The sequence below is a fragment of the Corylus avellana genome, chromosome 9 (assembly GCF_965113065.1).
Source record: "Corylus avellana chromosome 9, dhCorAvel1.hap1.2, whole genome shotgun sequence".
Lineage (NCBI taxonomy): Eukaryota > Viridiplantae > Streptophyta > Magnoliopsida > Fagales > Betulaceae > Corylus > Corylus avellana.
Window position 1 is genome coordinate 5,016,227 of NC_142498.1, and position 16,209 is coordinate 5,032,435.

The following is a 16,209-nucleotide window of genomic DNA, read 5'->3' on the forward strand; positions in this document are numbered from 1 at the left end:
AATAAGAACGCTTCCACGAGGCCAACCTTCTAGCAATTTTCTCCACCATATCATCCCAAACAGCCAACTGCTTGAAGGAAGCCCCTAACGGAAGACCCAAATACTTCAAGGGAAGCGAGCTAGTGCCACAACCCAAGACGCCGGCCAGCTCATCCGTCTCAACTGAATCTCCGACTGGGACCAAAACAGACTTGGCCCGATTAATCTTTAGCCCGGAAACCGCCTCAAAGCCTATACTGAGAGCTTTAATAAATCTAACATGTTCCGGTTCTACCCCACAAAACACCAAAGTATCGTCAGCAAAAAGAAGGTGGGAGATCGACACCCGCTCATGCTCCCTGGCACCCACATAGAACCCATTGATGAAACCCCTGCTGATGGAGGCATTAATCATCCTACTAAAAGCCTCCATGACCAAGATGAACAAAAAAGGCGATAGAGGGTCACCTTGTCTAACCCCACGCGAGCTCACAAAGAAACCGGAGGGCGAACCATTGATCAACACCGAGAACCGCACGGACGAGATGCAATGCTCAATCCAAGAGCACCATTTGTCGCCGAATCCACACCTTCTTAAAAGATAGAGTAGAAACTTCCAGTTCATATGATCATAAGCCTTCTCCATATCCAACTTACACAAGAGGCCGGGGTCCCCGGATCTGAGACGACTGTCCAGGCATTCATTGGCAATAAGCACCGAATCCAAAATATGTCTACCTTTGACAAAAGCGTTTTGCGGATTGGATATGACCCGATTCATGACTCCCCGCATTCTGTTGGCTAAGACCTTCGCAATTATCTTATAAATCCCTCCCACAAGACTAATAGGACGGAAGTCCTTCAAATCGGAAGCCCCATGCGACTTCGGAATGAGAGCAATGAAAGTAGCATTGAGGCTTTTTTCGAACTTACCTCGATCATAGAACTCCCCAAAAACAGCCATGACGTCCTTTTTGATCACCTCCCAACAATCCTGAAAGAAAGCCATAGAAAAACCATCCGGGCCTGGAGCCTTGTCCCTATCCATTTTTTTGACCACCTCCCACACCTCCCTCTCCTCAAAAGAAACTTCTAGGCTAGAAGACTCTTCCTCCTCCAACCTATCAAATTGAAGATTGTCCAACCTTGGTCTCCAACTTAGGGTCTCTGTGAAAAGAGACTCATAAAAGCGAGTAATATGAATACTAATAGCCTCTTGATTAGAGGTAGTAGTTCCATGAATGTTCAAAGACTCAATGTAGTTCTGTCTACGGTTGGCATTAGCGATCCGATGGAAGAATTTAGTACACTTGTCACCCTCTTTCAACCAACGGATTCTTGATTTTTGTCTCCAACTAATTTCTTCTTGAAGGAGAGAGATTTCTAACTCCCTAGCAAGCACCTTTTTCTTCTCAATCTCTTCCGCGGATAACCCTCTTTCTTCCTCCACCCTATCTATAGCTTTGAGATCTTCCATACGATCCTTGATCCGAACCCCCACATTGCCAAAATCTTGCGTATTCCATCTCCTTAAATCCCACTTTAGAGCTTGCAACTTCTTTGAAAGGATGAAACTCGGCGTACCCTGAAAATGATACGAGTCCCACCAGCTGCGCACTTTGTCCACAAATCCCTCCACTCTAAGCCACATGTTCTCAAACTTGAAAGGCCTTTTACCACCCTCATGAGAGCTACAATCCAAAATAATAGGAGCATGATCGGAGCAAACCCGAAGCAACCTCTTTTGGCGCAAGTCCGGATGGCGGACTTCCCAATCCGGGGTCACAAGAAAGCGATCAAGCCTAGACCAAGAATTGTTGTTTGACCAAGTAGAAATACCCCCCACTAAGGGAAGGTCCATGAGGCCCTGATCCGAGATGAAATCGCCAAAATTCCTCATAGCCGACCGAGAATGAGCTCCCCTAGACCTTTCACTAGAATAAAGAGTGACATTGAAGTCCCCACCAATACACCACGGGACGTCCCAGCAACTCATAATCCCTGCCAATTCCTCCCAAAGTAAACGCCTAGCAATAGCTCTGTTAGGACCATAAACCCCCGCAAACGCCCACTCGAAACCATCCTCAATATTCTTGAAAGAACAAGCCGCCACATGCCTTCCCAACGCTATATCTACCTTCTCCACAGCTCTCTTGTCCCACATGAGCAATATACCCCCCGAAGCCCCAATGGAAGGAACACAACACCACTCCACATACGGGCAACCCCATAAGCTCCTCACTAAATTATACGAAAAGAACTCCATCTTAGTCTCTTGGAAACAAACAACATCAGCCTTCCAACTTCTAAGCAAATTTCTAACCCTCAACCTTTTATCCCTCTCATTCAAACCTCTCACATTCCATGAAAGAATTTTCAGCTTCATGATTTAACTCGACTGGCCCTCCCCTTATTTCTTTCCCTTGATGAATGCTCCAGAAAATTTACAGAGGACTGCAAACTAATAAGCTCCCTCTTGCCTTTTTTGACAATAGGAGTGCCCACTGCCCTCTCCACTTCTTTGCCTCTGTTGTCAGCCATAAGCCCCCCAATGGTCTCCTCAAGCTTACCTTCCTCACCATCACAAGTTAGGCCAACTTCCTTACAAGCCTGAATGATAAAAATTTTCTCCTGCACCTCCAATTGTGTCTCCTGAATAGAATCTGGGACAAAAGACTCCTGATTGCTAGAACTCACCTCTTCTGTAGAATCTCCAACCATATTATCCGCCTGTGATATGCCACACCCCATCTCCTTACCCAGAAGACCCTTCCCAGAATCACCCTGACACCCTCCCAAACCAACCTTCTCACCGACACTGGTAGCAGGCCCAGAGAGTTCCGGAGACACCCCACTGCTGGGGTGCTTACCCAGAATCCCAGAAACAGCGACCCCCAAGACCCCCTTACGATCACCTTGGTCGGCTAGCCCCTTCTCCAGAGTGGATAGAGGCCCCTGCCACTTCATCGGTGAAGCCATCGACACTGTAAACTCAGCCAAGGAGTCCGCCGAAGCTGTATCACCCAATGTGTCGACCCTTATCGGACTCGCCGCCCCCTCACTGGACACATCTTCCTTAGTCGGCACCTCTGCCGGAGAAGTGGTTGCTAACTCCCGGGCCGGAGCAACCTCCCTGTCGCAGGACAACAACCTCTCCACAGAATGGGCATAGATACCGGCGACACCCACCAAAGACTTTGGGTCTCCCTTCAAACAGTCCAGCTCACCGGCCGGAGGCGCCGAAACTTGATCACTGGATGTCGGCGCCTCTGCCGGAGACGAAGCGCCAGTTTGCGCGATAGACCCGGCATGGAGCACCCTGTCGCGAGGCATCGGCCTAATCTCGGGACTACCGGCGAGGTCCACCGGAGCTAGAAGTCCACCCGACGAACACTCCGGTATGTCCACCAGCTTCGCACCACCATTCGATGTCTCCCCTTGCTCCACGGGCCGGACAGCTTTTCTCCTGAAATAGGTCTTAACCGGATGGTATCTCTTACCATGCTTGGGCCTACCCCAGAAGACCTTTCTGGGCTGGGCTATTTCCCCTCCTGCTAGCCCATAAGCTCCCGAACCCCCAGGCCTAGGTAGAGCACTCAGGCCTTCCACAAAACTGATAGTCCTCTCCAATCTGTCGAGCCCCACGTCGACCTCGCCTCTCAGTCTTACCAACGTCTCCTTTGCATTAATTAAGTCTTCTTTAACACGAAACCAGGCTTGCACGACAGGGCTACCTGCCCCCTCCCATCCCTTCGCCTGATCAGCACCGCAAACCGAGACTGGCAGACTCGACGTGGTGATCAACCTGCTCGCCTGAACCGGAAACCTACTCCCCGGAGCTCCGCCGAGAAGACCCAGTGTCTCCCCTGCCTTTGGATTGCTCGTTCCCTCCCCATACAAACTCTGATTCATCTTCGGACCCTCCATGCCGCCCCTGTCCGACCTCCCTGCGGCTAGGGACTCATGCCGACCCTCCCCCTGAGTATCCGAAAGCTGGTCTTGCTTATTCTTCCCTATAGAAACCTCCTTCAACCACCTTGGGACCCTGGCAATTGGCTCAGTGAAGGTATCGAAGCAGTCCTCTGTCCTCTGCAGCGATGACCCCATAACTTCCGCGTAGCTCCTCCTTCTCCCCCCTACATCATTTTTCTTAATAACATCCCTAACCTCCCTAGGCTCACACAAGGAAAGCTTGGCGAAGTGCACCTCCGTAATGAGACGTTTCCATCCTTGACCATGACGTCCTTCTGGTATAAAGACCGAGCCACTCCTATGCCTCCCATCAAATTCTTCAATAGTCAGGAACCTCCCATGTCTGTTAGCACATTTCTGTGCAATTATCCGTGGATACCTTGCTCTGGATTGGTCCCAAAAAACCTCAGAAGAATCCACTGCCACCAGGTCCTCAACAATTCGTGCCAACCACACCACCTCATCCTTGTGCAAGAAGATGGTTTTTTGTTTCCTATTGCCTCTTTCGAATATTCTCACCCCTGAAACCCCACTCTTAATCAGAAATTCGAAAGATTTGGACTCCACATTCCACTTTCTCGACATAGCCATACCGCTCCCTAGATCACCAGCAAAAAACTAGACCCCCAACCAGTAACCACGCGCCACCTACGCGCCTAATCTCAGGCGAGGTTGGAAGAGAGAGAAGAGAGAGAAGAGAGCATTCTCGGAAAGTATAATTCCAGTTTCAATTATTTGTTACAGGAAAAGAATTGTGGGGCCATATTGACGGTAGTGATCCAGCTCCTACGGAAACTAAGGAGTTGGCTAAGTGGAAGGTCAAGGATGCACATGTGATGTCTTGGATCTTAAGGTCTGTTGATCCTCTTATTGTGCTTAATCTGAGGCCCTATAAGACTGCGAAGGCTATGTGGGAGTATTTACTGAAGGTTTATCATCAGGACAATACCGCACGACGTTTTCAGCAGGAATATGAGATTGCTAGTTACACTCAAGGCAATCTCTCCATTCCGGAGTATTTTTCTGGTTTTCAGAATTTGCGGGGAGAATTTTCTGATATGGTTTATGCGAAGGTACCTGCTGCATCTCTCTCTGTTGTTCAGGCTGTTCATGAGCAGAGCAACAGAGATCAATTCCTGATGAAATTACGCTCTAAATTTGAGGTTACTCGCTCAAATTTAATGAACCGGGATCCTTCTCCATCTTTAGATGTTTGTTTTGGAGAATTACTTTGTGAGGAGCAGCGTCTTCTCACACAGGCTACGTTCCAGCACAATTCCAACCCGAATCCAATAGCCTATGCAGCCTATGGGAAAGGGAAGGGTAAGGATATGCGCAAAGTCCAGTGTTTCAACTGCAAGGAGTATGGTCATATTGCTGCCAATTGTGCAAAGAAAACTTGCAATTACTGTAAGAAACTGGGCCACTTTATTAGAGAATGACCCACTCGGCCTCAGAATCATCAAGCTACTACCTATCAGGCTGCAGTAAACACCTCTTCTGCTCCATTGATGTCCTCAGCCTCTTCTTCTGCAGCCGGATCAGCTGTTCTTACTCCTGAAATGGTCCAGCAGATGATTATGTCGGCCTTTTCTGCCTTAGCGCTCCAAGGTAATGGTACTATTTCGTCTAAGTCTTGGCTTATTGATTCTACAGCATCCAATCATATGACCAGATCACCTGATACTCTTTGCAATGTTCGTCCATAGCATGGGTCATCTCATATTCAAGTAGCTAATGGGAATCATTTAGCTATTAATGAAGTAGGAGATATTAATCCTTCATTCAGAGATGTTTATGTATCTCCTGGACTTTCTAATAGTCTTATTTCAGTTGGCCAGTTAGTTGAAAAAAAATGTGATGTCAATTTCTCTCGTGATGGTTGTCTTGTGCAGGATCAGGTGTCGGGGAAGATACTCGCGAAGGGGCCTAAAGTTGGCAGACTATTTCCACTGTACTTTTCAATTCCTAGTTGTTTATCTTTGGCTTGTAGGACAGTTAACACTCCGAACGAAGTATGGCACAAACGTTTGGGTCATCCAAATTCTATTATTCTGTCTCATATGTTAAATTCTGGTTTGTTAGGCAATAAAGAACGAGTTTCAAAAAATTTGTCATTTGATTGTTCTGTATGCAAACTTGGTAAGAGTAAAACCCTTTCGTTTTCTTCTCATGGTAGTCGTGCTGCAAAATGCTTTGATGTTGTGCATGGTGATGTATGGGGCATTTCTCCTGTAATTTCTCATGCTCGATATAAATATTTTGTGACATTCATAGATGATTTCAATCAGTATACTTGGGTCGATTTTCTTCGGGCCAAATCTGAGGTCCTTCTGTTTTTAAGACCTTTGTAGCATATATTGAGAATGAATTTTCTACAAGCATTAAGATTTTGAGGTCTGATTCTGGTGGAGAATACATGTCCCACGAGTTTCATCATTTCTTACACCACAAAGGAATTGTCTCTCAGCGCTCTCGTCCTTATACTCCTCAGCAAAATGGAGCGGCGGAACGAAAGAACCGCCATCTCTTGGATGTTGTTCGCACTTTATTGCTAGAGTCCTATGTTCCTTCTAAATTCTAAGTTGAGGCATTATCTACTGCAGTTTACTTAATTAGTCGACTGCCCACTCAGGTGTTGCATTTTGATTCTCCTTATTATCGTTTGTATCATCAGCATCCTAGCTATCTTAATCTGCATACTTTTGGATGTGTTTGTTTTGTTCATTTACCTGCTCATGAACGTCACAAACTTTCTGCTCAGTCTGTTAAATGTGCCTTTATGGGTTATAGTATTTCTCACAAAGGTTATGTTTGCTATGATCTTTGTTCTAACAAATTTCGTATATCTCGTAATGTTGTGTTCTTTGAGAATCAATGTTTATTCGTTTCTGGCATGATATTTGGTGTGGGGACAATTCTTTGAAGCAAGCTTTCCCGTCCTTATTCAGTATCGCCAGACACAAAGATGCTTGGGTGAAGGATAATTTTATTGGGAGGAATGAGGTTGTTGAGTGGAATGTCATTTTCGTACGATCAGTCCAAGATTGGGAGGTGGATTTGGTTTCTCCTTTCTTTGATCGGTTGTATTCTTGCAAGGTTTCACTAGGCAGTGTAGATCGTATTTGCTGGTCTTCATCCAAGAAGGGAAGTTCGAGGTTAAGTCGTTCTACAAGGCCTTGCCCATTTCTAATCAAGAGGAGTTTCCTTCGAAGAGCATCTGGTGTATTAAGGCGCCTCAGCGGGTGGCTTTTTTCGGGTGGACTGCGGCCCAAGGAAAAATTTTGACTCATGATACGCTTCGCAAGAAGAACATAGTGGTAGTGGAGTGGTGTTAAATGTGCAAGAAGAACGGAGAGCCAGTCGATCATCTTCTTCTTCACTGTGTGCTCGCAAGTGCTCTTTGCCACATGATTTTGCAGAGGTTTGGGTTGCATTTGGTCATGCCTTGCCGGGTGAGGGACTTGTTTGCTAGCTGGTGGTCAGGAGGACGATCTCGAAGCGCAATTGTGTGGAAGATGATCCCTCTATGTCTTATATGGTGTATTTGGAATGAAAGAAATGCTAGATGTTTTGAAAATTCCACTAGGACCATAGAGGAATTGACTCATTTTTTCTTCTTTACTCTTTACTCTTGGACGGCCGCTTTGCTAGCTCTTTTAGTGATTAGTTTCTCTGAGTTTCTCTGAGTTTCTTTTTCATTTTTCTCCCTCATAGGCACTCTATGTTTATACTTCCCGTATATGTGGGTTGCGACCCTCTGCGCTTTTTTTATATATCATTATTACTTATCAAAAAAAAAAGAATCAATGTTTATTTTCTACACATGTTGAATCATTGCCTGAGATTAGTATTCAACCTTGTTTTCATGAATTGCCTCTTCTGCCTGAGCGGTTCAAACCTGGCATTGTGTATTCTCGACGTCTACCAACTTTGCCCCTTCCCAAGACTAACCCTTCATCTGAAACTGTTCCGACAACTCCTCTGATTGACCCGCCATCTGAGACAGTTCATGAGTCTAGTCCTCGATGATCTGCTAGGGTATCACATCCTCCTGATAGGTATGGTTTTCCCCATACTTCTTTTAATGCTACTTTATCTTCTATTTCCATCCCTACATGTTTTTCCGAGGCTGTTAAATGTGAATGTTTGCGAAAAGCGATGGATGAGGAACTTCAGGCTCTCTAGGATAATCATACATGGGATGTGGTTCCTTGCCCCTCTCATGTTAAAGCCATTGGTTGTAAATGGGTTTACTCGATTAAGTTTCGCTCTGATGGGACTCTAGATCGGTATAAGGCCTGATTAGTTGCTCTTGGGAACAGGCAAGAATACGGGGTGGACAATGAGGAGACATTTGCTCCGGTCGCGAAGATAACCACCGTGCGTACAATTATTTCTATTGCCGCCTCCCAAGGCTAGCCACTTCACCAGATGGATGTCAAAAATGCTTTTCTTCATGGTGATCTCAAAGAGGATATTTACATGACTCCCTTCTCCGGGTTTGTTTTCTTCTCCATCTGCCGCTGTGTGTAAGTTAAAGCGGTCTCTCTATGGCTTAAAACAGGCTCCCCGAGCATGGTTTGAAAAATTCAGGTCTACTCTGCTTCGCTTTTCCTTTGTCCAAAGCCAATATGATTCTTCTTTATTCCTTTGCAAGACTCCGACTGGTCTCGTTCTTTTACTTGTATATGTGGACGATATTGTCATTACGGGCACCGACTCCAGTTTGATTGCACATCTCAGGCGGAATCCTCAAGACTCTTCATATGAAAGACCTTGGTCCTCTTACGTATTTTTTAGGGTTGGAGGTGCACACTGATTCTTCTGGTATATTCTTGAATCAACACAAATATACCCGGGACTTTTGATTAGCCTGGCTGGTCTTCAGGACTCTTCTTCGGTGGATACTCCTATGGAGGTTAATGTGAAATATCGAAGTGAGGAGGGTGATCTTCCCTCTGATCCTACTGTGTTCCGACAGTTGGTAGGCAGCTTGAACTATTTGACTATTACTCGACCCGATATTTCTTTCGCTGTCCAGCAAGGTAGCCAATTTATGCAAACTCCACGCCATCTTCATTTAGCTGCTATTCGACGTATCATTCGATATCTTCGGGGGTCCTCTAGCCATGGGTTGTTCCTTCCAACCGTCTCTCCTCTTCGCCTTGTTGCTTATAGTGATGCGGATTGGGCAGGATGTCCCGACACTCGGCGGTCTGTCATGGGTTGGTGCATATTTCTTGGTGATTCATTGATTTCTTGGAAGAGTAAGAAGCAAGCTCGCGTTTCGAAATCATCTACTAAGTCCGAATACCGGGCAATGTCTGCTGCTTGTTCTGAGATTGTCTGGCTTCATGGGCTGTTGGCTGAGCTTGGATTTTCTCAAACTGATTCTACTCCTCTTCATGCAGATAATACTAGTGCCATTCAAATAGCTGCTAATCCTGTTTACCATGAATGTACGAAGCATATTGAGATAGACTGTCATTCTATTCGGGAAGCCTTGGACACTCGTGTTATCACTCTTCCTCATGTTTTTACTGATCTCCAGATAGCTGACGTCTTCACGAAGGCTATGACACGACAGCGTCATCAGTTCCTTGTGGGCAAATTGATGCTTCTTGATCGACCAACATCAATTTGAGGGAGGACGTCAGTCAGATACGGTCTATATATATCATATACATTTAGCCATAATTAGTCTTTCTAGTTATGGCATGTTCTTGTATTATAGCTATACTATATTGTAATTAATAGGTAGATTTTAGTTACCTTATTTGTTTCCCTAGATTACTGTAATCACTAAGATACAGCCTGTAATTACCTAGACAATTTCTATATAATACAAGCAACTCTCACATTGAGAGGTATTCAGTACAGTTGACAAGAAGAAGAAGGCCATGAGTTCCTCCAAAGATCTCTCCGAGTCCTCAAAGCATCTTGCATTTCTTTCTAACCATAAACACCACTAGGCATAAGGGAACCATCTTCCACACAACAGCGCTCCGGGACCGCCCACCGGCCCACCAACAAGCAAACAAATCTGCCACCTTACTAGGCATAACCCATGACAATCCAAACCGGCTAAAGATAGCATTCCATAAAGAACGAGCGATCTCACAATGGAGAAGAAGATGATCGATCTTTTCCCCATCCGATTTTTTTTTTTATAAGTAATGATGATATAAAAAAGAGCGCAGAGGGGCGCAACCCACATACACGGGAAGTATAAACAGAGAGCGCCTAGGAGGGAGAGAAATGAAAAAGAAAATCAGAGAAACTAATCACTAAAGGAGCTAGCCAAGCGGCCGTCCAAGAGTAAAGAAGAAAAAATGAGTCAATTCCTCTATGTCTTAGTGGAATTTACAAAACATCTAGCATTTCTTTCATTCCAAATACACCACATAAGACACAGAGGGATCATCTTCCACACAACCGCGCTTCGAGATCGTCCTCCCAACCACCAGCTAGCAAACAAGGCCCTCACCCAGCAAGGCATGACCCAATGCAACCCAAAACGCTAAAAAATCGTGTGCCAAAGAGCACTTGCGAGCTCACAGTGGAGAAGAAGATGATCAACTGACTCTCCGATCTTCTTGCACATACAACACCACTCCACTACCACTATGTTCCTCTTACGCAGCATATCATGAGTCAAAATTTTGCCTAGGGCCGCAATCCACCCGAAAAAAGCCACTCGCTGAGGCGCCTTAGTAAAAAACAAGTAAAAAATTTTGCCGCAGTCCCAATCTAATTTGCACAAGCAACATCTATTAATCACAATAAGATTAATTTTTCTAAGATTGTCAATCGTGAGAATCTTCCCTAACACCGCCATCAAAGTAAAGAAAGCCACTCTCATGGGAGCCTTGGTACGCCAAATGCTCTTCCAAGGAAACGGACTAGCCTCAGTGCTAGCCATGACACTATAGTAAGATCTAACATCGAACTTCCCTTTACTTGACAGGATCCACCAAATTTTATCCTCTCCTTCCCTGTTCATTCTATAGCACTATAACAAAGTGTAGAACGAGGCTAACACTTCCAATTCCCAATCATGAATCATTCGAAAAAAACTAACATTCCATTGAACAGCTCCACTCGTGAATTCCAAATTGTCAGCAATAGACGCATCTTTTGCACAAGCTATGCTGTATAGGCCTGGAAAAATTTCCTTAAGACACACTTCTCCGCACCAAACATCATCCCAAAATTTGATTTTGGATCCGTCACCTGGATTAAATCTGGTGTGGCTTGAAAACAAACGCCACCCCTTACTAATATACCTCCAAAGACCCACCCCATGAGGCCCAAAAATGTCGGCCGAATGCCAACCACCCCACTCAGAACCATACTTGCCTTCAACGACAATTCTCCACCAAGCCTCTCTCTCGTGTGCATAACACCACAGCCACTTTCCTAATAGAGTCTGGTTGAACAGACTCAACTTCCTGATCCCTAGTCCTCCTTCGGAAATAGGAGAGCAAAATTGTGTAAAGTCTAAAATTGTGGCTATTGGAGAGGTGGAGAACATTGGGGTATTAGCTAATATCCTTGGGTGTAGTGTTGCCGATTTGCCTATGAAGTATTTGGGTCTTCCTCTTAGGGCGCCGTCTAAGGCGACAGTTATGTGGAATGATGTGATTGAGAAGATGGAGCGTCAAATCGCAGGTTGGAAGAGGATGTACGTCTCTAAAGGAGGCCGTTTAACTCTCATCAAGAGTACGTTGTATAATCTTCCGACTTACTTTATGTCTTTGTTTCTGATTCCCATGTGTAGCTAAAAGGCTTGAGAAAGTCCAAAGAGATTTCTTGTGGGGAGGAATGGGAGATGAGCCTAAGTTGCACCTTGTAAAGTGGAACCAGGTTTGTCGTCCCCTGCACTACGATGGTCTTAGTATTCGAAAGTTGCATTAGTTTAATCAAGCTTTCTTGGGAAAATGGCTTTGGAGATATGCGAATGAGAGTAAGGCTCTTTGGTGCAAGGTTATCAAAGCCAAGTAAGAAGACCAGGAAGGCGGGTGGTGCACGAAGGAGGTTTCGGGTTCTCATGGTGTGGGATTAGGGAAGCATATTCGACAAGGTTGGAGTTCCTTTGCCAAAGGTATTCGGTTTGAGGTGGAGGTGGGTTCGAAAGTTCGTTTCTAGCATGATATTTGGTGTGGAGAAAATCCTTTCAAGCAAGACTTCCCGTCTTTGTTCAGCATCGCTAGACACAAAAAAGCTTGGGTGAAGGATAATTTTACTTGAAGGAATAGGGTTGTAGAGTGGAATGTCATTTTTGTGCGACCCGTTCAGGACTGGGAGATGGATTTGGTTGCTCCTTTTTTTGATCGATTGTACTCTTGCAAGATCTTTGTATACGGTGGATTGTATTTGCTGGGCCTCGTCTAAGAAAGGCAAGTTCGAGGTTAAGTCGCTCTTCAAGGCCTTGTCGAATTTTGACCATGAGGTGTTTCCTTCGAAGAGTATTTGGCGCACAAAGGTGCCTTTGCGAGTGGCTTTTTTCGGGTGGACCGCGGCCCTAGGCAAAATTTTGACTCATGATAATCTGCGTAAGAGGAACCTTGTGATGGTGGAGTGGTGTTGTATGTGCAAAAAGACAGGAGAGTCAGTAGATCATCTTCTTCTCCATTGCGAAACCGCAAGAACTCTTTGGCACACTATTTTTAGTCGGTTTGGGTTGCATTGGGTTATGCCTTGTAGAGTGAGGGATTTGTTCTATTGCTGGTGGTTGGGAGGACGTGCTCGAAGCGCGGTAGTATGGAAGATGATCCCTCTATGTCTTATGTGGTGTATATGGATTGAAAGAAATGCTAGATGTTTTGAAAACTCTACTAGGACTATAGAGGAACTGACTCATCTTTTCTTCTTTACTCTTTACTCTTGGACGGCCGCTTGGCTAGCTCCTTTAGTAATTAGTTTTTCTAACTTCCTCTTTCATTTCTCTCCCTCTTAGGCGCTCTCTATTTATACTTCCCGTGTATATGGGTTGGGCCCCTCTGCGCTTTTGATATTTTTTTTTTTTGATAAGTAATAATGCATTAAAGAGCGCAAAGGGGCACAACCCAAGTACACAGGGAGTATACAAGAGAGCGGATAAGTGGGGGAGAAAGAAAAAGAGAACATAAAGAGAAAATCAGGAAAATTAATCACTAAAGGAGCAAGCCAACCTGCAGTCCATGTGAAAAGCGTGTACAAAAAGAAATGAACAAGGTCCTCAAGGTTCCTCAACAAATCCTCGAAGCATCTCGCATTCCTTTCATTCCAAAGGCACCATAAAAGACACAGGGGAACCATCTTCCAAACCACGGCGCTATGGGTTCTACTGCCCGACCACCAAGTATCAAACATCTCCTTAACACTTCTAAGCATAACCCAACACAAATAGAAGCGGGAGAAAATAACATCCCACATCTGGCGCGCAACCCCACAATGAAGAAAGAGATGATCCACAGACTCCCCATCCGATTCACACCTATAGCAACGATTAATCACTACAATAGCTCTTTTCCGAACATTATCCAGAGTGAGTGATATATAAAATTATTACTTATCAAAAAAAAATAGGAGAGCAAACCTTGTCCCATTTAACCAAATGATATTTGAACTCATCATTTACACCTCCCCACAGAAAATCTCGTTGGAGTTTCTCTATATGCCTGGCCACCTAATAAATAAATATTTATTTACTCACCTAAATAAATAAATATTTTACATTTCGTCTTATGCATCATTCTCCACTGGTTGGAGAAAACTGAACCTGAAATGCTAAAAGATTGAAAAGATTTGCTCAAAAAATTTGTGGGTCGTAGCCCAACCTCTGAAAAAGGGTCCAAACCAGTGTAGGCGGCAGCATCCAAAACACATTTATGTAAATGATAATTGGCAGCTAATGGCAGTAGTTCTAATTTTTTTTTTTTTTTTATAGGTAATCAAAGAAGTATTATAAAAAGTGTAGACGCCCCCAAGCATTTAGGAAGTATACAACAAGGACACCAAAAGCAGAAAACAACAAGAGAAAGCACCCGCAAAAACCCAACACCACCAAAAACCCCGAAAGGAACCCAACAAACCCACCAAAAACCCTCAACACCTGAAACCCTCAAGGAATACACGACATTACATGACATGAGCCTTGCCTTTCCCACGTCAAAAGGAGGAGATAGCATCGCCATAGTTAATGAAACTCTTTAAGTTTAACTGTTCCCTCTTACCTTAGACTTAGGGCGAGCCACCATACCAACCCGATGATAATCCTCCTCCAAGGCCTACTAAAGCACCAAGGACGTATCCTCGTCCCCGAGAGAATTGGCCTCCCTCAACACAAATTGAAAACGCCTCACCGAGGATAGCCTCTGACAGAATTTGTGCAATGAACCCAGCAATAGGCGTGGATTGATACTACACCGGCGAAGCTCTGAGAGACTCCACCACCGCCTCAAGAAGAAAGGAATCTTTCACCGGTGTTCCTCTTGCTCCCTTAGCTCTACGATAGTTTTTGAAGGTTTGCTTGTATACTGACTGAACTAAGTGATGTAGGACAATATTTACTTTATTTTCAGTAAAAACGAAAATAAAGAAAATATCAAAAATAATATTGGAGCAGCGCTGCTTAATCAGAATTTTATCGATTCTCAAACAATGGAAGTACGAAATGAAAGATTGTCACGATTCTCGCTGATTATTAATTTTATATTAGGATTTTATTTTATTTTATTATAACTTTATTTTCCTTTCTTTATTAGGATTATGTTTACAATTGCTACTAGGATTATGTTTACTTTCCTACTAGGATTAGATTTACTTTCTCTATTCGGATTAGATTTACTTTCTCTACTAGAAGTATGTTTACTTTCTCTACAAGTATTTCTCTTCTATAAATAGACTTGCTTATTATGTAAAACTAACTCATTGAATTATTATCAAATCAGAGAATTCTCTCTCAAATACTCTGCGGAGTTTTATCTTTCTTTTAGCATGCGGGCTTATTTTATCTTTTTGGGTAGAAGACGAAGACGCTTCTCCTTGCAGAATCAAAAACGTTGCTTTTTGATTAGTTACCTTAGTCTTCCACTACGTCAGTTGGTATCAAAGCAGGCTTTATCCTGATCATGGCCAATTAGCGCAACGGTGACAAACTTCTCCAACAACGCCGCTTGTAGGGGAGGGACTCTTTCGAGAGCCAAATTCATGGGGTGTCTAAGCCGGCGTTATCCGGATTCAATGGCCAACTTATACTACAACAACAACTTCTATAACGACGCCGTTCGTGAGAAAGATGTTGTTTCGAGATCCGACTACCAGCGATACATCACGCGATCAGAGGCTCCTTGGAGAACCGAATTCCAAGAGTTCAAGCAGACTATGCACGCTATGCAACAGGAGATGCGCCAGGAGATGTGCCAGAGGCGGGAGACATTGGAACGCATGCATATGGGTTTCCATTGTAATCACAGGGACAATGATGCCAAAGATGACTATGGGATCCGAGTCAAACCCGTTCAGTTTTCATACATTGACAAGTTCTTTGACGATGACGTAATTCACATTCGACCTGTCCGTAACCATATTCATAAATCTCCAAGTAGGTACTATTTCTATGAAGAAAATATTAATTATGGTGAAAAGGACGTTGAGGCTGTTAATTTGGAGATGTCACCAGAGAAACAATTTGTGCAGCCACAACTATTTGTTCCAACGACTACATCAGTGGAAGAACAACCACCACCTCCTCCGTCACAAGTGCAACTCATCACGATCACCACGAAAATTGGTGATTCCTTTGAAGAAAACTGTGAAGTTGAAGATGACATCCAAGAAGAAATCGTTGGAGAAATTTGTGTGGAAGTAGACGAAAAGGAAAAATCGTGTCTTGATGCTATCTATGTAGATTTCTCCAAGTACTTCTCTTCAGAGGAGCCGCATGTGTCATGTTCCGAAGAAAACTCGAGGACGGGGTTTTTTCAAGTGGGGGTGTCTGATGTAGGACGATATTTACCTTTATTTTCAGTAAAAACGAAAATAAAGAAAATATCAAAAATAATATTGGAGCAGCGCCGCTTGATCAGAATTTTATCGGTTCTCAAACAATGGAAGTACAAAAGGAAAGATTGTCACGATTCTTGCTGATTGTTAATTTTATATTAGGATTTTATTTTATTTTATTAGAACTTTATTTTCCTTTCTTTATTAAGATTATGTTTACTATTACTACTAGGATTATATTTATTTTCCTACCAGGATTAGATTTAA

General features: G+C 44.0%; 2 protein-coding genes across 3 annotated transcripts in view; one reads left to right on the plus strand and one right to left on the minus strand.

Annotated features, from left to right (window-relative positions):
- Positions 1-16,209, minus strand: part of LOC132190698 (zinc finger FYVE domain protein) — a 105,509-nt gene that overhangs the window by 49,895 nt on the left and 39,405 nt on the right. The window lies entirely within an intron of this gene.
- LOC148583615 (uncharacterized) lies at positions 15,343-16,086 on the plus strand. The gene has a single exon (XM_088510414.1). The coding sequence runs from the start codon at positions 15,343-15,345 to the stop codon at positions 16,084-16,086; it is 744 nt and encodes a 247-aa protein (XP_088366540.1).

Coding starts and splice junctions, on each gene's coding strand:
- LOC148583615 (XM_088510414.1), top strand. CDS start 15,343: ATGCGCCAGGAGATGTGCCAGAGGCGGGAGACATTGGAACGCATGCAT.